The sequence below is a fragment of the Erinaceus europaeus genome, unplaced genomic scaffold, assembly GCF_950295315.1.
Source record: "Erinaceus europaeus unplaced genomic scaffold, mEriEur2.1 scaffold_695, whole genome shotgun sequence".
NCBI lineage: Eukaryota > Metazoa > Chordata > Mammalia > Eulipotyphla > Erinaceidae > Erinaceus > Erinaceus europaeus.
Window position 1 is genome coordinate 27,882 of NW_026647466.1, and position 27,752 is coordinate 55,633.

The following is a 27,752-nucleotide window of genomic DNA, read 5'->3' on the forward strand; positions in this document are numbered from 1 at the left end:
AGCTGGGGGCTCAAACCAGGATCCTTAAGCCTGTCCTTGCGCCTTGCGCCACATGTGCTTAACTTGCGCTACCACCCAACTCCCAAAAAGGAAGTTAAGCAAACTTTAGATGACAAAGGACTAGTTGTCATCTTAGGATATGGCATGGTAACAATCAGGGTGGCATTGTCACATGAGGTCACTCCTGTTCCTAGAAGGCTAATTAAGAGCTTTCCCTGCATTCCTACGTTGTGAAATTTACTTGACCTTTTGTCTGTTTATTACCAGAGCACTTCTCAGCTCTTTTTTTTTGGAGGTGCAGGGGGTTGAACCTGGGACTTTAGAGCCTCAGGCATGAAAAGTCTCTTTGTATAACCATTATGCTGTCTATCCCCACCCTTACACAATCTTTTAAAAGCCAGAGATGGTTTCTGAATGATTTCATAGTATAGACGATGTTAATGGCATTTAGACGTACATACACACGTGTGTGTGTGTGTAGTCTCAAGCATATCCATCACAAGGACCATTTGATCGTATTACTTGTGGAATAGTGATTGCTCAGCTTACTTCTGTTTGGTTATTGGGAGATCAGTGGCTTATAGTACACGATCTTTTTTTTAATTGTTGGGGCTTGGTGCCTGTGTGATGATCCACTTAACCTGGTGTCCTTTTCCCCCCTTATCCCTTCCACTACCCCTCCCCCATTTTTTATAGAAACTGAGAGAAATTGAGGGGAGGAGACAGGGACAGTGAGACACCTGCTTTACTATTGGTGAAGCTCCCCTTATAGGTGTAGACCAGGGGCCTGAACCCTGGTCCTTGGTGATTTGTGTGCTACCTGGCCCCTGTGATTGTTTAATTGGTGATTCCATGATTGATTGATTGATTCCTCCCTCCCTCCCCCAGGGTTATCGCTGGGCCTGGTGCCTCCCTCCCCCAGGGTTATTGCTGGGCCTGGTGCCTGCACTGCTCCCACTGCGCCCAGAGGCCATTCTTCCCATTTTGTTACCCTTGTTTTTATTGTTGCCATTGCTGCTATTGTCGGATGGGACAGAGAGAAATCAAGAGGGGGGAGAGAAAGATAGACAGCTGCAGATCTGTTTCACTACTTGTGAATCAACACCCCCACACACACACCTCACCCACCTGCAGGTGGGGAGCCATGGGCTTGAACCTAGACTCTTGTGAGGGTCCTTGTGCTCACGACTATGTGAGCTTAACCAGCACTGTGCTGCCATCTGGCCTCTGTGGTTGCTTGATTTAACAAGAGACTATGGTGGGCTTGTAGCTCCAGAGGTTCTCTTCCCATGTCCTCTGACTTCTAGTCATCAATTTTTTTTTAAAGATCATTTATTTCACAAGAGAAAGACTGGAATATCATTAACTTTCACAGTATGGGATTAAACTCCTGTTTCCAAATCCAGTGGTTTTTTAAAAATTAAAACACTCCTATGTTGTAGTACCTCTTAGTAACTTGTTCAAGGTCACACGGCTCAATATCTGTGCTCTTTTTCCTTCGTGGTCATATTGGTCAACAGTGTTCTTCCTACTAACTAACTTTCTTCCAACCCCCTTACTACGTTTTCTTGAGTTCTTTCTGATTTTATTTTGTAGGCACACTCCTCTAACTTCTTCCATATTGAGAGTTGGGGGGCATTCATGAAAATGTAAGGCCTAGGCAGACAAGGTTCTCACTCTTCCACCCCACTTCTCTTGAAGTAACTGAACCTCATTTAAACCAGTTAGTGAAAGGTATCTTACTGACAAGGATTTTATTTTATTTTTGTTGTTTATTTTGGTTAGAAACAGAAGTTGAGAGGGAAGGGGGAGACAGACATGCCTGTGTTACTGCTTCACTGCTCCAGAAGAACAAAAGCAGTTTTCCTTTCTCTAGTAAAGACTTTTATTTGGCTGACACATCATTAGTCTTGAAACAACTGTTTGGAAAGACTGAAGTAAAAATATGGAAACTTGCTATTCTATATAAGTAGCCATGTTATTGTGGAAAGGCTTTTTTTTTTTTTTTTTTTTTTGCCTCCAGGGTTATTGCTGGGGCTCAGTGAATCCTCTGCTCCTGTAGGCTATTTTTTCCCCTTTTGTTGCCTTTGTTGTTTTATCATTGTTGTGGTTATTATCGTTGTTGTTGCTGTCCTTGTTGGAAAGGACAGAGAGAAATGGAGGGGGAAGAGAAAGACACCTGTAGACCTGCTTCAGCGCCTGTAAAGCGACTCCCCTGCAGGTGGGGAGCCTGGTGCTTGAACTGGGATCCTTACGCCGGTCCTTGTGCTTCGTGCCACCTGCGCTTAACCCGCTGAGCTACTGCCTGCCCCCACCCCCACCCTTTTTGAGTACTGCTCGTCTCTGGCTTATGGTGGTACAGAGGATTGAACCTGGGACTTGAGCGCCTCAGGCTTGAGAATCTCTGAATAACCATTGTAGTTTATCATTGTTGCTATTATTGTTATTGCTGTTGTTATTGTTGGATAGGACAGAGAGAAATGGAGACAGGAGGGGAAAACAGAGGGGGGGAGAGAAAGACAGACACCTGCAGACCTGCTTCACTGCCTGTGAAGCGACTCCCCTGCAGGTGGGGAGCCGGGGGCTCAAACCAGCCGGTCCTTGTGCTTTGCGCCACATGCACTTAACCCGTTGCGCTACTGCCCAGCCCCCACGGCTTTTTTTTTAAACCTGTAATCAAAACCATATCCCCAGTTAATCTTTTTTTTTTTCTTTTAATGCTAAACTAAACTTAAACTTCTTCATAGGCGTCAAAACTTAGAAAACCTGGTTATAGAGCTTAAATTGAATTATTTGCAGTGAAGCACGTGCCAGTATTCTCCTACACAATATGGTCTGTATTGTAAAAAGTATTACGTATTGTTTTCCTTTGTAAGAGTCTTACTAATCAGTGAGTCAAAATGAACCTTTGTCCATACACATGATGTAGCTCTAGGCAAAAACTGTTATAAATTATCATTACTGTGATGTAACTGTATGTGCCGAGGTGTTTTTTGCCATAGCTAAGTAGGCTTAGAATGGTTACAACTTTTTGGCTCTGGATTATGTTTGTGCAGGGGATTGAACCTGGGACTTTGAGCCTCAGGCATGAGAGTCTCTTTGCATAACCATCTTGCTGTCTACCCTCCGCACAACATTCTTTTCTTGTTGTGTTTAAGTGACCTAAGGTTGATGGGTTTCTTATAGTTCTCCATCATATTGTATCTGAACTATAATTCTGTCTTATGGAGAGACTCCCCACCCCTCTAATATATTGTCAAAAACCTTAGATGTTGCCACCATTTGCTTATCTTTTGATATGTTATTTTGCAGTGCTGGTCCCAAAGGTGATAACATCTATGAGTGGAGATCAACCATCCTAGGGCCTCCAGGATCTGTCTATGAGGGTGGTGTATTTTTCCTTGACATCACTTTTACACCAGAATATCCATTCAAGCCTCCAAAGGTAAGAAATTCCTATAAGAGACTTGATTTTTTAATTAAACTTTTAATCAGAATGGATTCTTACCACATTGAAATTAATGTACATTAAGTATTCTTTGAGCAGTTAAATGATTAGGGAATCAGAACTCCTCTTTCCAGGCCTTGGGTCTAGCCCTTTACTGTCGTGTTCAAACCCTTAGCATCTAGGATAGACCAGAATGGCCCATTCCGTATAACTATCAGCAGTCTAATTCATTCACACTAGCAGAAGGAAAAACTCTTCTTAGGACTGGGGTTTAGAATATAAATATGGGAGAGATCTACAGTTGCTACAGCAAGAAGTAACTGAAAAAAAAAAGTAGTTAAGTTATAGATAATTTTTACTTTGGATGATTCATTGTATTACAAATAAGATTTAGGATACTGAACAAAATGCTCATAGTTGATGTTGGTTTCATTGCTGCAGTCCTTACCTGTTTCTTTTTCTATTCTTTTCTTTTCTTTCCTTTCCTTTTCCAACAAGTATTTATTAGGTGAGCTGTGGTTCAGGATCCCAGGATGGGGATCACCATGTGCCCAGATCCCCCTTCACCACCTGGGAAAAGGATAGAGGTCAGGACAGGTTGAGTAGAGCAAGTTCAGATCTTCCCCGGGAATGTGCCTTCTGCCCGTTGGTTGTCCCAGTTGGATAACCAGGATATGGGGCAGAGGGACTTGTATACACGCTGGTACCACTGGCACACAGAGACATCACCCCCTTTAGCTGTCATTGCCTTCTCACAGCGATGGAAATCCAAGTAGTTCTGCCAGCAGTTCTTGGTTTGGTTCTGGTTGGGGAAACAGCTGTCAAATGGGGCAGTCTTACAATTCTTGATTTTGGTCTTGATGTCATCTTCCATGGTGCTGACTAAAGTCAGTCCTGATGTGCTTCGCAGCTCAATGTAACCCTCAGCCCCTTACCTGTTTCTGATACCTCACCTGAAGGATCTCGTGTTAATAGTTTTTTTTTAAAAAAAAAAAAAGAAAGAAAATAAAATATATCTTTTTTTTAAGGGGTGTGGTTATTTCTTGACACACATTTTGTCTTTATCCACTAAACTATGATATATCTCAGTTGTACTTTGAGCCCATGTACTACTACCAACAAACACAAGAGGTCAGCAGTTAGCTATCAAAACTGCTGTAGATGAATGCAAGAAATGTCATGCTCTGTACCATATTTTAAGTGAAGGTGATGGTCCCTGAGGTAATCATAAAAGTATTAATGTTTCACAGCTTAAATTTTAACACCCTTTTGTGTTTTAGGTTACCTTCCGAACAAGAATCTACCACTGTAATATAAACAGCCAGGGAGTTATCTGTCTGGACATTCTGAAAGACAACTGGAGTCCAGCTCTGACTATTTCTAAAGTTCTCCTCTCCATCTGCTCACTCCTCACAGACTGCAACCCTGGTAAGGCTCATACGTTTTTCACAGAAAGTCTATTTGGAGGTAGTAGCTTATTTTTCTCATTACTTCAAGGAACAAAATAAGGGACCGGGTGGTGGCACACCTGCTTGAGCGCACTTTACAGTGCACAGGGACCAGGGTTCGAGCCCCCCGTCCCTACTACAGGGGAAAAGCTTTGAGAGTGGTGAAGCAGTGCTGCAGGGGCCTCTCTCCCTCTCTGTCATCCCCTTCCCTCTTGATTTCTGGACGTCTACCCACTATTAAAGATGATTAAAAAGATTCTTTTAAAGCAAAAAAAAAAAAATCACTTTTTAGAAAGAGTGTTGCAGCTATGCTGTAGGAACAGGCTGCTTTAAAACTGAAGACAGACCTAGGTTTTTACATTTTCACTCTTCCTTTTGCAGATGTCCTTCCTTTTTTTTTTTTCTTCTTTCTTTCTTTATTCCCTTTTGTTGCCCTTGTTTTTGTTATTGTAGTTGTTGGTGTTATTGATGTCATCGTTGTTGGATAGGACAGAGAAAAATGGAGAGGAGGGGAAGACAGGGGGAGAGAAAGATATACACCTGCAGACCTGCTTCACCGCCTGTGAAGCGACTCCCCTGCAGGTGGGGAGCCGGGGGTTGGAACCGGGATCCTTACGCCAGTCCTTGCGCTTTGCGCCATGTGCCATGTTCCAGATGTCTGTTTTCTTAAACCACATACCTAAACATCTCACCTCACTTGAGCCTAGTGGTTCACCGGGTACTTGTCCAACCTGCACAGACATCACCCCTCCCAGCCGTTAGTTTTGCAAGTTGTATTTAATAGACTGAGGTGTGTTAAGTTTTTTCTTCTCCTTCTTCTTTGTATTAATAAAGGGAAATTATTTAGTTTATATCCAGAAAGTTTAAGTTTTCGTGATGTACTATTAAGGTTGTCGGAGAAGTTGTGAGGCATTCTTTTTGCATAGAAAATATGTCATGGGTTTTTCCAACAAGCCAATAAATCAGGAGACCAAATTTCTAATACTAGAAGTCCTCCAGTTGTGTGCTATTTGTTAGAGAGATGTTAAATTTTCTCCCCGTATTTTGATTTTTTTGAAAGTCAGCTTTGATCACAAATCGTTCTACACTTCTTTGCAAAGTTGTCTAAGTTATTTGCTGAAATGTCTGCAAAGTAATCTCCATTCTTCTCTTCCAGCCGACCCCTTGGTGGGAAGTATTGCCACTCAGTATATGACCAACAGAGCAGAACATGACAGAATGGCCAGACAGTGGACCAAGAGATACGCTACATAAACGGGGTTTCCACAATTCCTACATTATTTGTCTGTCACAGAGAGAGCTGCTTATGATTTTGAAGGGATGGGGGAGGGTGGGAGTTGATAAAGAGTAGGGTATTTCTATAACAGATATTATTCAGTCTTATTTCCTAAGATTTTGTTGTAACTTAAGGTATCTTGCTACAGTAGACAGAATTGGTGATAGCAACTTTTAAACTCATTAGTTTGCGATATTAGCTGAAATGTAGTGCACAGAGGAAGCACAGTTGGGCTCAGTTGCTTGTAGTCTGTACATTTAAAACAATTTGATTTCATACAGGTTACAGACATTGCCATTTATATGAAGTCCTTGTAAGACCACATTGTTTTATGAATCAGATTTATTTTCCCTTTTTAGAGGGGAATTGGTAACAGTTTTTAGAGACTGTCATCATATATATATATATATATATATGATGGACACCTGGCTATGAAACACCGTATAGGAATGAGTAGTTGTGTATTTTATTTTATATGCCTGTCTACTTTATTGTGAAAGATTAGAGGTTTGAATCAGAACTTGTGGAAACCTGTAGTAAAATACCTTAAGCTGTTAACTGTAAGGCGTGGAATAGGAGTTACTCAGTGGATTGGGTCTATGTTGTAGACGACTTAAGTCTGCATTTGTTACTGTGCTAATAAACAAAATTAAAACAACCACCCAGTATTTCTGCGTACATTTTCTTTTAATACTTGATCTATTTTTGCTACTAAAACCAACCATTATTAGAAATAATGCAGACTATAAATTACAATATTCTTATCTCTTCGAAGCACTTAATTTACAATCAGTTTGTTATTATTCAGTAGCCTTGATTGAAACAGAAGAGATAAAAAACAAAGATGAATTGCTTCATTTTAAAAGCATCTTCTAACTTGCTGTCATGACAAGCACATGAGAAAGGTTCTCTATTAGATATGTTAGCTACCGCCAAGTTGGCCTCTAATATGGCTTCTAGAAGGGTACATATGCTATAAGCCAGAAGTTCTATTTCTTTGTATTTACTCCACCTAAAAAAAACACAAAACCTTGAAACAATTAAAAGGAATACTGAATTGTGTGTATGAACAGATCTAAGTTGTATTCAATAAGAAAAGAGAAAGCAGAAAGGTATTTGTTAAACAGGACTAAGGGTTTATCTCAGCGGTAACACATGCCTTCCAGGTGGCCACAAGTTATATCTAACATCCAGAAATAATTTTCTCTCTTCCTCAACAGTAGTTCTTAGTTTGAACTAATTAAGCGTAGACTTAAGAAATATCTGATGTGAAGACCCTGATTGCAAGATTAAATATCACCAACTCACTCTATTGCTTAGATGTTACCAAAATCTTCAGAGAACCAGAACAAATCCAGATGTCTTTATTTATTTATTTTCCCCTTTGTTGCCCTTGTTTTTTTATTATTATTATAGTTATTGTTATTAATGTCATCATTGTTGGATAGGACAGAGAGAAATGGAGAGAGGAGGGGAAGACAGAGAAAGGGAGAGAAAGACAGATACCTGCAGACCTGCTTCACCGCCGTCTGTGAAGCGACTCTCCTGCAGGTGAGGAACTGGGGCTCGAACTGGATCCTTAAGCTGGTGCTTGCGCTTTGTGCCACGTGCGTTTAACCCGCTGTGCTACTGCCCAAGTCCCTCAGATCTCTTTAAGATAATAGTAATATTTATATGTACATTTATTCCACATGATACATATCCAGAAACTATTCGTGAATGTATATTTCTTGTAGAAAATGGACACCCATTACTGTCCTAGAGTGCTCTAAAGAATACAGCTAGATTGGGGCCAGGCAGTGGCGCACTTGGTTAAGCACGCATGTTACAGTGCGCAAGGACCCAGGTTCAAGCCCTTAGTCCCCACCTGCAGGGGCAAAGCTTCACAAGTGGTGAAGCAGGGCTGTAGGTGTCTCTCTGTCTCTCTTTCTCTCCATCTTCCTCTCTCAATTTCTGTCTCTATATAATAATAAATAAACATTTAAAAAAAAGGAATACAGCTGGATTTATACAGCCTTTCTATACTACTACTTCAGAGCATGCTGAAGGAAATTTGTATAAAGCTAAGTCACAGATTTTGTTCTATTTAGTAAAATCCCCACAAGATAAATTTTAGCCCACTTTATATTGATAGTACCCAGTGTGCTCAGAGTCCAGTTTGGATACACATGAGTGTCATTTTAAAACTTTAGACATTAGATTATCAACTTTAAAACAACATTTTGAAGCTTTTCCAGCCAGAGAGGGCATTCACATACCACCCAAAGTCTATTTTACTTTTTTGAGACACGCAACATAACAAGGTTGTTTAATTTCAAACAAGAGTGCAAATGTATTACTTCATATTAGTCAACAGCAACAAACTGGGTGGGGATAGATAGCATAATGGCTATGCAAAAAGACTATCATTCCTGAGGCTCCAAAGTCCCATGCTCAATCCCCCACACAACTATAAGCCAGAATAGATCAGTGCTCTGGCAAAAATAAACAAATAAATAATAACAACAATAATAAACTTAATCCAAATAACTTAAAATGTGTTAAATTACTGTGCAGGGGTTTCCGAAGGAACAAAATTAAAAATAGCCTATTATAAGTATGTTCACAGGACAGACAACTTAAAGGCAATCACTAACAACTAGCATTATTCATTTTTAGTTCTCAGAGCTAGAATTCCCTCTGTTTTTTCTTCCAGGTAAAGGAAAGCTCGACTTGCTTTGGGGCTGGGAAAGTTTGCTGGCTAATAAAGTGAATGGTTCTATCAATGTTTTCCGATCTGTAACCGTCACCTCCCAGAGTCGCACTTTCTCACTTTTTGCCCATTGCTGTGCCACTTCAGCGTCCACTTGTCTTTGTTCAGAAAGGTCGATTTTGTTTCCTAGTACAACAATTGCTACCTGAAAAGAAAAGAAAAGAAAAGAAAATGGATAAAAGATCATACTCTGCTACCATGAGTTCCTAGGACAGATGAAGAAGTTAGAGAAGTGTCCCTCTTAACAAACTCCTCCAGTATGACCTGAACAAGATAAAAGACATTCATCTCCTTAATGTTCCAAATGCTCTACAGGTTGCCAACTATGAAATGTATTTCATACCAGGTTATGTGACTCAACTAAGATCTAAAAGAATGACAAATTTGGGAAATTTATATCTATGCTATTAATGGTTTGAAATTTGTGTTTTAGCTTAATTGCACCTGCTCTGGGGTGAAACTTGCAAAATGTACTTAAAAATACAAAACAACTAGAGCTGTGAAGGTGTTTAGAACTTAGGTTTCATGAAATAGGCATCTGCTTTTACCTGTTGACGTTGTTGCTGGCCACAGTGCTAAATGCTTGTTGCGCACATGGGTGGTAGGGCCTTCCACACTAAGCACAGACAGTCTCCCTTCAACCCCCATGCTTGCGGCACACCCGGCCCTGTGTCACAAGGCGTCTGAGGAGCAGCATCCACGGGGAAATTTTCTTGAAGTTGGGCTCCCCACATTCTTACTTGAAGAACAGCCCCAGAGCTCTGGTTTTCTTGGCAAGTCTTTTTACTTCATCTCTCAGCAGGTGTTAGCATCCCTGTCACTCACTCAGATTTTCATCCTCAGGTATACTCCCCCCAAATAATCCAAATAACTGAGAGAGGTCTCCTCCCCAACTGGAAAGACTGTCCACTTTGCTCAAGATTGTAAGGAAAACTTACACACTCCTCATCCCTGCTGTGATGTGCCCTCATCTTTTTCCTTCCACTTTATTGCTTACAGTAAGGTTGTTGAACATCCTCAGCTAGCTAGAACCTCACCCAGCCCTGCAGCTGCACATCACTTGTGGGTATATTAGATGTCCTTTTTGTTCCTTAAACTCCTTTCAATGGCATCCCTACAATCCCCCACAACTAGGCTAATGCTAAGTCTGTACTGTCTACTACCTGTTCCACCCACTACCCCTTACTGTCCAGACCAGACTTGACTCATGGCCATCTCCACAAAGATTCTGTCTTCCTGACATCAGCCATTTTGTTTCATGAACACAGTCCAATTTGAGCTACACTGTTTTATTTCAGTTCCAGAAGTTCCATTACTGCTTCATGCCTGGCACCTCACCTGCAGCAGTCTTAAACACAAGAGATCTATAATCCAGGACTTCAAGGCTCTGCTGTAAAAATGAGAAAGACAATTGGAGCTGATGCTGAACAAGATTTTGAGGCTGCCAAGACAGCTCACCTGGAAGGGTACCTGCTTTGCCAAGTGTGGGGCACAGCTTTGAGCCCCACTCAACAGAACTGGGGGAGTTTCAGTACTATGGTGTGTTCCCCCCTCTATCTCACTTTATTTGAAAAAGTTTGCTTCAAATAGGGAAGCCCCGGTGGCGACTCCAAAAACAGAAAAGTCTCATTCAAAAAAAGGAAAATGAAACTACTGAGCTACCATTTTCACTGAGATTAACATCCAAACAAATACTGTTGCGATGATTAGAGAAACAAGCATTTTCATACCACAGCGAAGATAATTTGACCATATAATTTAACCTTTAGCCCAGAAACCTCATTTCTGTTGACTGGTTTTGCACTGTAAGATATAGATGTATACTGGGTTGTCAGCAAAGTCATGACATTTCTATGCAAAAAAACGCCTTTTCCAGCAACCCGTATATATGTATAAACCTGAAAACAATGTGTGAGACTGCTCACTGTAGCAAATAACTGGAAATAACCCAGATGTCCATTAATCTAGGAACTGGTTAAGTATGATAACTCTTATGTTCACATAATGCACTTAAAAGAGAAAAAGAAAAAGGATCTGGTACTGATCATGGAAAGGACTCCAAGAGATGACAACATGAAAAATACAAAATATAGAACAGCATAACAGCTTGATGAAAAGGGTAGGGGAGGAGTTGGGGAGATTAGCACAACAGTTATGCAAAAAGACTTCCTGAGACACTAGCGGTCCCAGGTTCAATACACTGGGCTGAGCAGTGTACTGGAAAAAAGGGGGGTCAGGCAGTGACACACACTACAGTGCACAAGGACCCAGGTTTAAGCCCCTGGTCCCCAGTGGTGAAGCAGGGCTGCAGGTGTCTCTCCTCCCCTGTCAATTTCTCTCTGTCTCTATTCATTAATAATTAAAAAAAAAAAAATTTAAAGGGAAGGGGTGGGGTATAGTATAATGGTTATGCAAAAAGACCTTCATGCCTGAGGCTCTCAAGTCCCAGGTTCAATCCCCCAGTACCACCATAAGCCAGAGCTGAGCAGTGCTCTGGTACAAAAAAAAAAAAAAAAAGGGAAAGGAAACGGGAGAATAAATTTTCATATCTGAAAGGTTGGGGGGATGGGAGCTAAGGATTTGCATCTATGAGATTCTAAGCTCAATTACTCATTACATTATGTTGGAGTGATGACCTGGCTTCTTTTTGTTGAGAAAAAAATATCTTCATGAGACAAAGGCATATCAGACAGACCACAGCAGTACAAAGGATTGAACCTGTGACTTCTGGGGCCTCAGATATGAATGGCCCATTCTCTACCTCTATTTCCTGACTCTTGGTCTCAATATATGAGCCTTAAAATAGAAAAGAGAACAGTAAAGATAATCCTCCCATGTGAATAAAGTAAAATATTTAAAAAGTATGCTTGACATACAGTAATTTGATAGCCAAGGACAGGGGTGGGCACTACTTTAATCTTTGTATAATTTTTACTTTTGAATCATGTGAACAACAGCTATTTGCTTTTGCTTTTTTTTTTTTTTTTCTGGTATTGGGACCTCATGCATATACAATTTCACTACTGAGACTTTTCATTCTCTTCTTATCTCAGATACAGACGGAAAGAGGGAAAGACACCACAGCACCACCTCACTCCCCATTTGAGGGGCTCTGCCCAGTGCATGATGTTCCCAGGTAGTGCTGGAGTTCAAACCCACGGCTTTCTGCATGGTAAGGCATATGCTCTGCCAGGTGAGCTATTTTTTTCCCCTTTCCCATGGGAATTATCCCTGGGGCTCAGTGTCTGCCTGTCTGGGTATTTATGCATGGTGATGTGCATACTCCACCATGCTTGTCATCACCTGGCCCCTACTTACTTATTTGGGAAAAAGGGCAGGGGTGATAACATAACAGTTACACAAAGAAATTCTTATTCCTGGGAATGTTATCCATGTACAAACGATTGTATTTACTGTTGAATGTAAAACATTAATTCCCCAATAAAGAAATAAATTTTTAAAAAAAAAAGGGCAACAAAAATGGGGAAAAAATGGCCTCCAGGAGCAGTGGATTTGTGGAGCAGGCACCGAGCCCAGCAATAACCCTGGAGGTTACTAAATTCTGAGATTACTTGCTAATAAATTATGTTAAAAGCTTAAGAAAAAAAAGAAATTCTTATTCCTGTGGTCTGGGAGATGTCACAGCAGATAAAGCACTGGACTCTTAGGGGTGAGGCCCTGAGTTCAATCTCCGACAGCACATGTACCAGAGTGATGTCTGGTTCTTTCTCTATCTCCTCCTTTTTCTAATGAATAAATAAATAAATAAATAAATAAATAAATAAATAAATAAAAGCTTTAAAAAAGAAAGGAAGAAAGAAATTCTTATTCCTGAAGCTTTACTATCTATTTAGGTTCAATTCCTAGCAGCACTATAAAGCAGAGCTGAGCAGGGCTCTGGTAAAAAGATGAAAGAAAAAATGTGTGTGTATTAAATTGGTTTGGGACCATTTATGTGCATAAAACCAATGTCTTTTTAATCTGCCAATTTTATTTTTACCAATAGGCACTTGCTAAATAGATAGCTTCTTAGACTTTGTGCGAACTACTTATGTGTGTGACGGGGGTGTTCCCACAGGACTTTGATGTGGCTGTGAAATTATACTTCTGAAATCTTTTTTTTTTTAATTATCTTTATTTATTGACTAGAGACGGCCAGAAATTGAGAGGGAAGGGGGAAACAGTGAGGGGGAGTGACAGAGAAACACCTGCAGCCCTGCTTCACCACTTGCAAAGCTTTCCCCCTGTAGGTGGGGACCAGGGGCTCGAACCTGGGTCCTTATGCATTGTAACGTGTGTGCTCAGTCAGTTGCTCCACCATGTGACCCCTCCATGAAATCTTTATTCATGAGAAATGATAGAAGAGAGAGAGAGAAAGAACCAGACATCACTCTGGTACATGTGCTGCTGGGGATTGAACTCAGGACCTCATGCTTGAGAGTCCTAAGTCTTACACACTGCTACCTCCTGGACCATGAAATAAAATATTTTTTAAAAAGTTAAAGGAAGGGAGTCAGGCCTTAGTGAAGCAGGTTAAGCGCACATGGCAAAGCACAAGGATGTCAAAAGATCCGGGTTCGAGACCCCGTCTCCCCACCTGCAGGGGAGTCGATTCACAGGCGGTGAAGCGGGTCTGCAGGTGTCTGTCTTTCTCTCTCTCTCTCTGTCTTCCCCTCCTCTCTCCATTTCTCTCTGTCCTATCCAACAATGACATCAACAACAATATGAACTACAACAATAAAACAATAAGGGCAACAAAAGGAAATAAATATAAAAAACTTTTTAAAAAAAAGTTAAAGGAGTGGTCTGGGAGGTGGTGCAATGGATAAAGCATTGGATTCTCAAGTATGAGGTCCCGAGTTCAATCCCCAGCAGCACATGTACCAGAGTGTTACCTGGTTCTTTCTCTCTCTCCTCCTATCTTTTTCATTAAAGTAAATAAATAAAATATTAAAAAAAAAGTTAAAGGAAAAATGGTGGGGAGCACAGCTATTGTGAATACAATCTATGCTTTTAAAGCATAACCCAAGTCCACGTGCAATTTAAATATAATTCATAGTTGGCTTTCTTAACGTAACACGCTTACCTCTTTTTTGTCTTTGAACTTGTCGATTTCTTTCTTCAGAAGCTCCACTCTTTGAAAGGATTCAAGGTTATTCACACTGTACACAAGGACAAAACCGTCAGCAAACGAGAAGTAGTGCCTTGGCAGCTCCACACCCTCCTGCAGGCCTCTGGTGTCGTAAAGGTGTAACTGCTCCTTCACTCCCCGATCCGTCTCCACTGAAGCCATATACACATCTTCCATTGTTTCACAGTCTTCCATTCCTAGGATTCACAAGAAAGCACTCTTTGGAAAACTCGGTACCATCTGTAAAGTACCTTCTTGTCTTTTAGAAACAGGCTTTGTGGGTGGCGATATAGCATAGTGGTTATGCAAAGAGACGTTCATGCCTGAGGCGCTCAAGTCCCAGGTTCAGTCCTCCACACCGCCCTAAGCCAGAGTTGAGCAGTGCTCTGGTAAAAAAGAAACAGGCTTTGAGAAGTGGCTCAAAGTGCAGCAGGGGTTTTATGCCTAAGGCACAAAGTTCAATCCCAGGTACTTCATCCACGTGAGGACCATGCTTTGGCCTCTCTCTTTCATAAAATACAATTAATCTTTGCAACAAGATGCTAAAACAAGGAAGTGGTTTGCTAGGTTCCCTACTTACTATAGTACATGTAAGAGTCCTATTTCCTAGTTCACCTGGTAGAATGCTAGGCTTCATGCCTGCAGTTCCTGGCTCCATCTCTGACACTGCCTGTGCTGCAGTGATACTCTAACTTGTCTTTCTGCCTCATGTGAAATTCTCGCATTAATAAATAAAATAATCTTTAAAAAAAGAAATCTGGGCTGGACTTCCGGAGGCGGAGCTACTAGCAGCAGATCGCTTTCTGTCATCTCCTCTCTCCCGGATCAACTAGGAACACCAAAGGAGACCACCCGGGACCGAAACAAGACAGGACTAGAATGACCACAGGAACCCAGTAAATCACCCGTGAGTACAAACACATGTGGCTGGTGACAGAGAGGAGAGAAGGGCCTAAGGAGAGATTAAGTGACTGCTAACAGTCCAGCAGTTTATCAGTGGAGACACCACCTGCAGTCTGCTCCACCAAGGAGACAGCTTAAGGGAGGAGAGGACTCCCCAGAGACTCACCAAGTGCAGCTCTGAGTCTCCATTGCTACTACCCTCAGAATCTGGAGCAGCGACAGGGAGGGACACCAGGGGACAGAGATCTAACCAGGAAACTCAGAAGACCTATACCTAGGTGGCATAGCTGAGGGGCTGTGAAAGTCTCTTTGCATAACCACTGGATTATCTCTGCCACACCCTGCTTTATCTCTTGGTCAGGAGTCAGTGATTAAGCTAAGAAGCCTATTGATAGTTTAAAAGCCCTCAGGCTCCCAGAGCCTACAGGGAAGGGAAAAAAAAAAAAAAGAAAGAGGCTTTTAAACCACTCAGGGATTGAAATAACTGTTAACTTCCACCACTGTGAACGCTTTAATTAATTTACTTAGACACAAGTCAATCAAGGCAATAGTGATCAATAATTTGAAAAGTACTGATAAAGGGAACTCATAACATAATATATAAAATGGTTAAAACAACAAGAAAAAATATTGGAGACTCGAACCAGGACAAGAGTCCAGCTAAGAGTCCTCCAGAGGGTGAAGCACAAAATAATGAGTTCAACATCCAAACATTAGCTAAGGAAATAATAACAGGAGTAAAGAATTCGAAAAAATTGTAATCAGAAATGCAGGAACAACAAATGAGAATATGGAAGAAAATACTAATTATCTCATGGTTATTAGAGAGCTGAAAGCTGAAATCGCTGAGCTAAGAAGGCAACTAGCTGAACAAGCTAAAACAGTATCAGAGCAGGGAAACAAAATAGATGAACTCCAGAAAACAGTAGAGGGCAGAGAGACTAGAATAAATGAGGCTGAAGAAAGAATTAGCAAGATTGAGGATGAATTAGAGACAACTAAAAAAGAAGTAAGAGATTAAGAGATGCTGAAAACAACAACAGAGTCCTATGGGATGACTTCAAAAGAAACAATATACGCATTATTGGCATACCAGAGGAAGAAACAGAAGGAGAGGAAGAAAGCATTTTCCAGGCCATAGTAGCTGAAAACTTCTCTAGTCCAGACAACATCAAAAACATAAAGACTCAAGAAGCCCAGAGGGTCCCAAACAGAATTAACCCAAACCTAAAGACACCAAGACATGTCATACTTAGAATGGAAAGGAATAAGGATAAAGAAAGGATCCTGAAGGCTGCAAGAGAAAAACAAAGAGTCACCTACAAAGGAAAACCCATAAGATTAGCAGCAGACTTCTCCATACAAACACTACAGGCCAGAAGAGAATGGCAAGATATCTATCGAGTGCTCAGTGAGAAAGGCTTTCAGCCAAGAATACTATATCCTGCTAGACTGTCATTCAGACTAGAGGGAGGCATCAAAACCTTCTCAGACAAGCAACAGTTGAAGGAATCAACCATCACCAAGCCTGCCCTGAAAGAAGTTCTGAAAGGTCTCCTATAAACAACCAGACCACCACAAATAGGACATATATCAAAACACTCTAAAACTCTACAAGAATGGCATTAAAATATCTTCAATCTTTGATATCAATAAATGTCAATGGCCTGAATTCACCTATTAAAAGACACAGAGTAGGAAGATGGATCAGAAAACACAACCCAACAATATGTTGTCTACAGGAAACTCACCTAACTCAACAAGACAAACACAGACTTAAAGTGAAAGATGGAAAACTATCATACAAGCCAATGGCCCACAAAAAAGGGCTGGAACAGCTATTCTCATATCTGACATGATAGACTTTAAAATACATAAGATTTAAAAAGATAGGAATGGACACTACTTAATGGTCAGAGGATCAGTCAATCAAGAGGACTTAACAATTATTAACATCTATGCACCCAATGTGAAGCCATCTAAATACATCAAACTTCTACTGAAAGCTACAGCAATATATTAACAGTAACACAATCATAGTAGGGGACTTCAACACCCCACTCTCTCAACTTGACAGATCATCCAGGAAGAAAATCAATAAAGACATAAGGGAGCTAAATGAAGAGAGAGATAAACTAGAACCATTGGACATTTTCAGAGTCATTCATCCCAAGAAACTGGAATACACATTTTACTCCAATCCACATGGGTCATTCTCAAGGATAGACCATATATTAGGCCACAAAGACAGCATCAGCCAATTCAAGAGCATTGAAATCATCCCAAGCATCTTCTCAGACCACAGTGGAATGAAACTAACACTTAACAATCAACAAAAGATTAGTAACAGTGCCAAAATGTGGAAGCTCAACAGTACACTTCTTAACAACTTCTGGGTCAAAGAGGAAATCAAGGAAGAAATCAAAATGTTTCAAGAGTTCAATGAAAATGAAGACACAAGCTATCAAAATATTTGGGACACAGCTAAAGCAGTCCTAAGAGGGAAGTTCATAGCTATACAAGCACACATTAGGAAACAAGACAAAGCACAAATAAACAGCCTGATTGCACATCTTAAAGACCTAGATGAAGAACAACAAAGGAACCCTAAAGCAACGAGAAGGTCAGAAATCACTAAAGTTAGGGCAGAAATAAATAACATTGGGATAGGAAAACCATACAAAAGATCAACGAAAGTAAATGTTGGTTCTTCGAAAGAGTAAACAAAATCGACAAACCTTTAGCCAGACTCACAAAACAAAAAAGGGAGAAGACCCAAATAAATCGGATAGTAAATGAAAGAGGAGATATCACAACAGACACTGCAGAAATTCAACATATCATGCAAGGCTTCTATGAACAACTATATGCCACCAAGCTAGAGAACCTGGAAGAAATGGACAATTTCCTAGATACCTACCAACTTCCAAAACTAAGTAAAGAGGAAGTGGAGAACATGAACAGGCCCATCACAGCTAATGAAATTGAAACAGTTATCAAAAATCTCCCCAAAAATAAAAGTCCTGGACCAGATGGTTTTACAAATGAATTCTACAAAACCTTCAAAGAAGAACTAATACCTCTACTTTTAAAAGTTTTCCAGAAGATTGAAGGCACTGGAATACTCCCTGCCAGCTTCTATGAAGCCAACATCACCCTGAGACCAAAAGCAGACAGGGACACAACCAAAAAAGAAAACTACAAACCAATATCTCTGATGAACATAGATGCGAAAATATTAAACAAAATTCTAGCCAACTGGATACAGCAGTATATCAAAAAGATTGCTCATCATGACCAAGTGGGGTTTATCCCAGACATGCAAGGTTGGTTTAATATACGTAAATCAATCAATGTGATCCACCGCATCAACAAAAGCAAGACCAAAAACCACATGGTCATATCAATAGATGCAGAGAAAGCCTTTGACAAAATACAACATCCCTTTATGATCAAAACACTACAAAAAATGGGAATAGATGGAAAATTCCTCAAGATAGTGGAGTCTATATATAGCAAACCTACAGCCAACATCATACTCAATGGTGAAAAACTGGAAGCATTTCCCCTCAGATCAGGTACTAGACAGGGCTGCCCACTATCACCATTACTATTCAACCTAGTGTTGGAAGTTCTTGCCATAGCAATCAGGCAGGAGCAAGGAATTAAAGGCATACAGATTGGAAGAGAAGAAGTCAAACTCTCCTTATTTGCAGATGACACGATAGTATACATGGAAAAACCTAAGGACTCCAGCAAGAAGCTTTTGGAAATCATCAGGCAATACAGGAAGGTGTCAGGCTATAAAATTAACATTCAAAAGTCAGTGGCATTCCTCTATGCAAACACTAAGAAGAAATTGAAATCCAGAAATCAGTTCCTTTTTCTATAGCAACAAAAACAATAAAATATCTAGGAATAAACCTAACCAAAGAAGTGAAAGACTTGTATACTGAAAATTATGAGTCACTACTCAAAGAAATCGAAAAAGACACAAAGAAGTGGAAAGATATTCCATGTTCATGGGTTGGAAGAATTAACATCATCAAAATGAATATATCACCCAGAGCCATCTACAAATTTAATGCTATCCCCATCAAGATCCCAAGCACATTTTTTTAGGAGAATAGAACAAATGCTACAAATGTTTATCTGGAACCAGAAAAGACCTAGAATTGCCAAAACAATCTTGAGAAAAAAGAACAGAACCGGAGACATCACACTCCCAGATCTCAAACTGTATTATAGGGCCATTGTCATCAAAACTGCTTGTTACTGGAACATGAACAGACACACTGGCCAGTGGAATAGAATTGAGAGCCCAGAAATGAGGCCCCACAGCTATGGACATCTAATCTTTGACAAAGGGGCCCACACTATTACATGGGGAAAGCAGAGTCTCTTCAACAAATGGTGTTGGAAACAATGGGTTGAAACATGCAGAAGAATGAAACTGAATCACTGTATTTCACTAAATACAAAAGTATATTCCAAGTGGATCAAGGACTTGGATGTTAGACCACAAACTATCAAATACTTAGAGGAAAATATTGGCAGAACTCTTTTCCGCATAAATTTTAAAGACATTTTCAATGAAACGAACCCAATTACAAAGCAGACTAAGGCAACTATAAACCTATGGGACTACATCAAATTCAAAAGCTTCTTCACAGCACAAGAAACCACTACCCAAACCAAGAGACCCCTCACAGAATGGGAGAAGATCTTTACATGCCATACATCAGATAAGAGTTTAATAACCAATATATATAAAGAGCTTGCCAGACTCAACAACAAGTCAACAAATAACCCCATCCAAAAATGGGGGGAGGACTTAGACAGAATATTCACCACAGAAGAGATCCAAAAGGCCGAGAAACACATGAAAAAGTGCTCCAAGTCTCTGATTGTCAGAGAAATACAAATCAAGACAACAATGAGATATCACTTCACTCCTGTGAGAATGTCATACATCAGAAAAGGTAACAGCAGCAAATGCTGGAGAGGGTGTGGGGTCAAAGGAACCCTCCTGCACTGCTGGTGGGAATGTCAATTGGTCCAACCTCTGTGGAGAACAGTCTGGAGAACTCTCAGAAGGCTAGAAATGCACCTACCCTATGACCCTGCAATTCCCCTCCTGGGGATATTTCCTAAGGAACCCAACACATCCATCCAAAAAGATCTGTGTACACATATGTTCTTGGCGGCACAATTTGTAATAGCCAAAACCTGGAAGCAAACCAGGTGTCCAACAACAGATGAGTGGCTGAGCAAGTTGTGGTATATATACACAATGGAATACTACTCAGCTGTAAAAAATGGTGACTTCACCGTTTTCAGCCGATCTTGGATGGACCTTGACAAAATCATGTTGAGTGAAATAAGTCAGAAACAGAAGGATGAATATGGGATGATCTCACTCTCAGGCCGAAGTTGAAAAATAAGACCAGAAAAGAAAACACAAATTGAATCTGAAATGGAATTGGAGTATTACACCAAAGTAAAAGACTCTGGGGTGGGTGGGTGGGTGGGGAGAATACAGGTCCATGAAAAATGATGAATGAAATAGTGGGGGTTATATTGTTAAATGGGAATCTGGGGAATGTTATGCATGTTCAGACTATTGTATTTACTGTTGAATGTAATTCAATTAATTAATTCATTCATTAATTCCCCAATAGAGAAATAAATTATTTTTAAAAAATGGGGGGCTAACTAACATATGGAAGAGATGCACTGAGCATCTCTAGAGTTCCCATGCTTTCTCTGGGAATTCCTCTATCTCTGAATCACCACATGTTCAACAACCTTAGGGTAGTGAACCTAAGAACACTTAAGTATTTCACTAAATAAGAACACTCCCTAAATGATCCTTTTATGCTGGTCCTTGTGCTTTGAGCCACATGCGTTTAACCCACTGCGCTACCGCCCGACTCTCTAAATGGTCCTTTTATTATTTATTTATTTATTTATTTTTATTTTTTTATTTAAGAAAGGATTAATTAACAAAACCATAGGGTAGGAGGGGTACAACTCCACACATTTCCCACCGCCCAATCTCCATATCCCACCCCCTCCCCAGTAGCTTTCCCTAAATGGTCCTTTTAATATGCATTTTACTTTGGTCCATTTTTTGCAAGTCTTGCCTCATTAACTAGTCTGTATTGCATGGTAAGAATTTAATAATGATTTGCTAAAAAGATTGACAATTTTCATTTTACGGCAGAACCACGGTAACTTCATTGCTCTGGGACAACTGTTTTTTTCTTGGAGGGCTGGGGGGTAGAAGGAGAGAAGGAGAGGGAAGCATCACAGCACAGAGCCTTCAGCATCTCCCAGGTGGTGCTGGGGCTCAAACTTGGGCCCATTATGTGCCAAGGCACAAGGTTGTCCTGTTGGTGATCATTTCTCCTTTGGTTAATTCTGCTTCTGTTTCTGTCTGTGTCATCATGCCAGGTTCCCCTGCATTCCTTAATGCTGTGGTCTATTTACATAATCATTGTTTTATCTGAGATCTGCCCTGCCTGCAGGGCATTGGTTTAATCCCCACTGGTTAGTTCCCCACTGGTTTAATCCCCACTGGTTCGTGCTCTTTTTCCACTCTGCCCCTCTCCTAATCACTTCCTTTTTTCCACCCTACCACTTCCGTCTCAGAAAATATTTAAAAGCAGAACAATAATTGCAGCAGGGTATTGATTGTGTGTTCCTGAAAAACAAAAAACAAACAAAACCTCCCTACTGCTTCTCTACCCCCCACTTGCTCTCTCCGAATATCTTGTTTGCTGTCTGCTTTCAGTTGTGTTTTGTAAGAGAGTAATTTGAATGACAGAATTTTTGTATGACCCACTTTGCTCTTAGTATTCTGAAATTTAATTGACTTTACAAAAAAAAAAATTGCTGGATGCAGCCATGATTTCTGGAGACGTCCAGAAACAGTCCAAAAAATCTGGTTTTTTTTTTCCTTTTGATTTTTTTTTTTACGTCTTGGTATAAATGTGAAATGTTTAATCCTGAAAAACTGTACGAGTATGGGCAGGGTAGATAGCGCAATGGTTATGCTAATGATTCTCAACCATGGTTCTTCTGTTTACCTTTCCACATTTCATTGAGCTTAAACTGTTTAAACAACCTTAAAACCATACTATAAAGGACTTCCAAAATTATAAAGGTACTTAAACCAATTATAATAACTGAGTTATCATTTATAGTAAACTTCTAACTTGTTACAAGTTTTGTTTCACAAGTAAGTGAATTACAGCTGTCAAGTCTTCACATGAAAAAGCATCTGCTCATAGAGAATCCCCGGAAATCCATTTGGACCTCTGTCCTCTGACATCACCCACAAGATGGGATGACTACAATGCATCCCCTGAAACCAATGACGTGACCTGGCACAACCTAAAGAAACTGATTCACAGACTCCAAAGCTCACTCTCTACAGAAAAGTGGAATTCCGGTGGCTGACCTTCCCCATCGAGATAGACATGCAGCGTTTCAACCCCTCATTTCTTCTCCTGATCGTCAACATTGAACTGACACTTCTATTGGACTTACTGTTATACCTCTTGGACACTTTACACAACTTTACAACAGCTTTCCTTTATGCTGCTCGGTTTCTCAAAGACTTGCTGCAGCAGTCCATGGACTTTGCAGGTTGCTGCCTTGGTACTCTATAGGCTACGCCCCCTTGCCTGCAGGCCTTGTCCCCAGAGTCAGGAAACCCCCCTCCTTACTAGGCCCTGCCCCCAGAGGCAGGAAACGCCCCCAAAGGCAAGAGATGCCCACAGAGGCAAGAAACGCCCTTTTGCCTGATAGGCCCTGCCCTTTGAGGCAGGAAACGCCCCTTCAGGCCTCTCCTTGGCATCACACTGGTTCTTGCTGCTCTCTTTCTTGTCCCTTCCTGTCTTGTGCCAGTTCTTTTAAAAACCCCTGCACGATATAGGTTTCTGTTCACCCCTACACAGTTATTCCCCTAACAGATATGGAGTTGACCCATTTATATATGGCCATTAAGTAAGAGGGAGATGTTGGGAAATTGTGAGGATGTGGTTGAGCTTGGCAGGGCTTGAACCTGACGGGTGTGTCAGTCCTGTTAGTCTCTCTCTCTACCCTCTATACCGAGAGGCTGAGTAAGGAGGGACAGTAGTACCCCAAAGGTGTGCCTCCTATCAGTCTCCCTGTGTCACAAAGCGCCCCGCATTCCTGATATTATGGCCATTAGATAAAAAGAAAGGGGGAAATGTTGGTCATCATTTCTCCTTTGGCTAATTCTGCTTCTAAGACCCCTTCTGTTTCTATCTGTATTGGTCATCACGTCAGGTTCCCCTGCACTGCTTAATGTTGTGGTCTATTTACATAATCATTGTTTTGTCTGAGACCCACCCTGCCTGCAGGGCATTGGTTTAATCCCCACTGGTTAGAACCTTTGCAACAGCTGGAGACCTGCCCTGCCTTAGGGCATTGGTTTAATCCCCACTGGTTAGATGGAAGCTTGCTCTCTCCACCCACTCTCCTACCTATTTCCTGTTCCGACCTGCCACTCCCACCTCTGAAGATATAAAAATGCAGATCAATAAAAGCACATTGGATCACGTTCCCACTCAGCCAGGAGTTCCTGGTCATCTCTCTCCCACCTGCAAAGCTAGCCCAGCATTGTCCTGCCCAGGAAGCTATCTCCTTGGCCCAGCAATTTGAATTTTAAAAAGTACTAAAGAGGAGGTTGGAGGAGATAGCATAATGATTATGCAAAAATAATTTCACGTGTGAGGGTACGAAGTCCCAGATTAAATTGACAACACCACCATAAACCAGAGCTAAGGAATACTCTGGTTAAAAAAAAGCACTGGAGAGGAATATGATAAGATAGGCAGTGATGGCACTGGAAACCACTCTATTATTGTTGTTATACAGAGACAGAGACATTGAGTGGGATGGGCAATAAAGAGGGAGAGAAAAACGAGGTACCTGTAATACTGCTCCACCGCTCTGGAAGTTTTTTCCCTGAAAGTATGGACTAGGGACTTGAGCCTGGGTTCTTGCACACTGTAACGTGTGCTCAACCAGCTGTGCCACCACCTGGGCCCCTATGTTCTTTTTCCACTTTCCCCCTTAGACCAGAACACTGCATATCTCTGCTGTATGGTGGAGATTGAACCTGGAACTTTGCATCCTCAGGCATGAAAAGTCATTTTGTATGACCACTATGTTATATCTCTCCCACACATTTTCACAGTTACTAAGTATGCTATGTACCAAGGTAAAAATCATATGGAGGAGAGCCTATACCAACCAAACATACATTAAACATTCTGAACACTTCCTAAACAACCTAAATTACAGGATGATTTCTGATAGCTCAACATACTAGAGCATAGTTTGCGTGTCTGAGGACCTGAAGGTCCCAGCTTCAATCTGCACCAGCACCATAAGCCAGAGCTGAGCAGTGCTCTGGTCTCTGTATATCTCTTTCTGACTCAAAAATCTTTTTTTTTTCTTAGATTTTTTTTTTTTTTTTTTTTACCAGAGTACTGATCAACTCTGGTTTATGGTGGTACAGGGGTTGAACCTGGGATTCTGGAGCCTCAGGCATGAGAGTCTGTTTGCATAACCATTATGCTATCTACCCCTGCCCTTTCCTTAGATTTTTAAAAATATTTATTTATTTATTCCCTTTTGGTGCCCTTGTTGTTTATCGTTGTTATTATTGTCATTGCTGTCATTGTTGCTGGATAGGACAGAGAGAAATGGAGAGAGGAGGGGAAGACATAGGGGGGAGAGAAAGACAGATATCTGCAGACCTGCTTCACCGCCTGTGAAGTGACCCCCCTGCAGGTGGGGAGCCAGGGGCTCAAACCAGGATCAAGCCAGTCCTTGCACTTTGTGCCACCTGTGCTTAACCCACTGCACTACCGCCTGACTCCCTCAAAAATCTTAAAGACAGAATAAAAATGCAAATGAGGCAGATGAGTGTGATACAGTAGGAAAAGTTCACTGATGTGTTTCAGACTCTAAACTGAAATAAATCCCACGTAGTCACCATTTGCTGAAACTTACTCACAATGCACCAGGTCAGCTCAGACCAGGGTAAGCCAGAGCTGAGGGTGCTCTGGTAAAAAATAAAAGCGATAATCTGGGTGGCAAAAGAAAAAAAAAATACAACCTGTCCAATGGTATATCTGAAAGATTAAAGTTTTATAATATCTTTTGACTGAAACAATATATCACAACAGATCGAATACAAAAGCAAGAAGGTCAAATCCAGCTTCCTTATACTAGACATTAAATTTTTGAAAACTTCTTATAAAACTCCTTGAAAATATACTTTTTATAAAAATATCATTTTGGCATATAAGTTTATTGTTAAAAAATATGTATCTTAGCTTTCTTTAAAGTTTTATTTACTTGTGAGAAAAATGGGGGGGGGCAGCAAACAAGAGCACCACTGTGGCACATCTGATGTTGGGAATCAAACTTGGGGCCTCATGCTTGACAGTTAAAAACTTTTAAAAAAAATTTTTGATAGCACAGTGGCACACCTGGTTGAGCTCACATGTTACAATGTGCAAGGACATGGGTTCAAGCCTCTGGTCCCCACCTGCGGGGGGGTGGGTTGCTCAAATAGTGAAACTGTGCTGCAAGTGTCTTTCTCTCTGTGGTCTGTCTCCCTACTCCTCAGCTCCTGTCTCTACCAAATAAATAAACAAATAAACAAACAAATGTAAACTGACGTAGCAGGGCTGGGGAGACAGCGAATTGGTTATGCAAAAGACTTCCATGCTTGAGGCTCTTCAGTCCCAGATTCAATCTCTAGCACCATAAACTAGATCTAGCAATGCTCTGGAAATAAACAGAAAATAAATATTATAATCTATAGAGCAGGTAGCCAAGAACATGGCACAGTGGATAAAATGTTGGATACTCAAGCATTAAGTTCCAAATTCAATCCCCAGCATTGCATGTGTCAGAGTAATGCTCTGGTTCTCTCAATCTTTCATTGAACAAATGTCTTTAAAAAATCTATACAGCAGTACTGGAAAATAATTTTTGAATTTAGAGTAAGAGATTATTCAGTATATTTCTGTCAGTGATTCTACAACTCCTGGTCATTCCTTATTGACTCCTTTTCTATGCCTTATGCTGGTCCTTGCGCTTTGTGGCACCTGCGCTTAACCCGATGCGCTACCGCCCGACTCCCCTGAATCCTTTTCTATTCCTTATGTAAATCAAAGGAAACCACATATATCACAATGAGACACAGATTGTCTCCACTTGCTTTCTTAACTGCTCTAACTTATAACTCTTGGAATTATCCTAACAGAAGACTTTTCTCTCTCTGGATCTCAATATCAAAATTAAATTTTTTAAATTATAGAGACAAATTGAGAGGAGAGAGGAGGGCGATCGAGAGGGAGAGAGACAGAGAGACACCTGCAGCCCTGCTTCAGCACTTGTGAAGCTTTCCCCCTGCAGGTGGGGACCAGTGGCTCAAACCTTGGTTCTTGTGCGCTGTAATATGTGCGCTTAACCATGTGCACCACCACCTGGCCCGTTTTCTTTTTTCTCCTTTACACATGCCCCTCTCAATTCTTTTCTTTTTTTTCTTTATAACCAGGGCACTGTTCAGCTCTGACTTATGGTGGTGCAGGGGATTGAACCTGGGACTTTGGAGCCTCAGGCATGAGAGTCTATTTGCATAACCATTATGCTGTCTACCCTCTGCTCTACCCCTCTCAATTCTTAATGTCTTCTTTGATCCCTTTTGTCCCCGTCAGATTACACCTCGTTTCATTTCAGTGTGCCATCACCCATCTTTAGGTTAGTAAGCAACAAGAGCCCAACAGTTCCCAGAACTCAGAGGAAAACCAAATCAAAATAATCTTACCAACAGTATGATTCCCATAAAGGAGCTGCTCCAAAATTGCTGTTTTCCCAACAGATAGCAGCCCGCAGACGACAACCTTGCAGCCTTTCCCCATCTTCTCTCAAAATATCACTGTGAAGAAACAGAAGATCTTTGAAGTTGTATACTGTTGAAATCAACCTTTTTTCCCCTTTCCATGCTTTGGAATTTAATAAGCATAGACAGTTAACATTTTTAAAGCTGAAAAAGGGATATATAGAAGACAGGATCTCCTTCCAAACCTTATTCTCTACCATTAGCCAGAGCTAAGCTTATGACTGTTTGTATGTATGTGTCCCTCTCTTTAAAAGCAAACACACACACACACACACACACAGACACACACACATCCCCTGTTATCCCCACTCCCCATCACTCATTTCCCAATATCATGACTCCTGGACTGTTCCTTCATTGAGATAGACACAGACAGACAGACCCCATAGTTCATAACGCCGCCCAAATAGTGCCAGAGCTCAAGCCTGTGCTGTGATCAGGGCAAGGCATGTACCCTGCCAGGCGAGCTCTCTCTCTGACCCGTAATGAAAACACTGTACACAAAATATTTCAATATTAACTGTAACTCCAGAAGTCCAAATCAAATCCTTGATCTTTCAATTCTTGAAAGACTGCCTACTTATTTACCTGCAATAATAAACATTTCACTAAAAATTTGAGATACAAAGATAAAAACTTTGGATAAAGAATGGACATGACTTCTTATATGACTTAAAAGTAAACATTAAGTGGGGCTGGGAGGTAGCGCACCTGTTCGAAAACGTGTTACAAAATGCAAGGACCCATGTCGAGCCCTCAGTCTCCACCTGCAGGGGGAAAGCGTTGCAAATGGTAGTGTTGCAGGTGTCTCCCTGTCTCCCCCTGCCCTCTCAATTTC

The 27,752-nt window shown here is 40.9% G+C and overlaps 3 protein-coding genes across 4 annotated transcripts; 1 reads left to right on the forward strand and 2 right to left on the reverse strand.

Annotated features, from left to right (window-relative positions):
* The first annotated feature begins 3,283 nt into the window (after positions 1-3,283).
* On the forward strand, positions 3,284-6,833 carry LOC103127902 (ubiquitin-conjugating enzyme E2 E1). Its single transcript, XM_060184030.1, has 3 exons — positions 3,284-3,445; positions 4,729-4,876; positions 6,053-6,833. Exons 1-3 carry the CDS (start codon positions 3,299-3,301, stop codon positions 6,148-6,150), a joined length of 393 nt encoding a protein of 130 aa, XP_060040013.1. The 5' UTR covers positions 3,284-3,298; the 3' UTR covers positions 6,151-6,833.
* Positions 3,904-4,322, reverse strand: LOC103127901 (cytochrome c oxidase subunit 6B1-like). Its single transcript, XM_007538791.3, has one exon. The coding sequence runs from the start codon at positions 4,320-4,322 to the stop codon at positions 4,062-4,064; it is 261 nt and encodes an 86-aa protein (XP_007538853.2). The 3' UTR covers positions 3,904-4,061.
* NKIRAS1 (NFKB inhibitor interacting Ras like 1) lies at positions 4,141-27,040 on the reverse strand. 2 transcript variants are annotated; one of them, XM_060184029.1, is made up of 3 exons: positions 26,840-27,035; positions 14,011-14,252; positions 4,141-4,410 (listed from the first exon to the last, which is right to left on the reverse strand). In XM_060184029.1, exons 1-3 carry the CDS (start codon positions 26,931-26,933, stop codon positions 4,372-4,374), a joined length of 375 nt encoding a protein of 124 aa, XP_060040012.1. In that variant the 5' UTR covers positions 26,934-27,035; the 3' UTR covers positions 4,141-4,371. The 2 variants fall into 2 exon arrangements, with proteins under 2 accessions (XP_060040012.1, XP_007538852.2); XM_007538790.3 differs by lacking the exon at positions 4,141-4,410 and adding an exon at positions 6,841-9,069 and having other exon boundaries at positions 26,840-27,040.
* Positions 27,041-27,752: the final 712 nt, after the last annotated feature.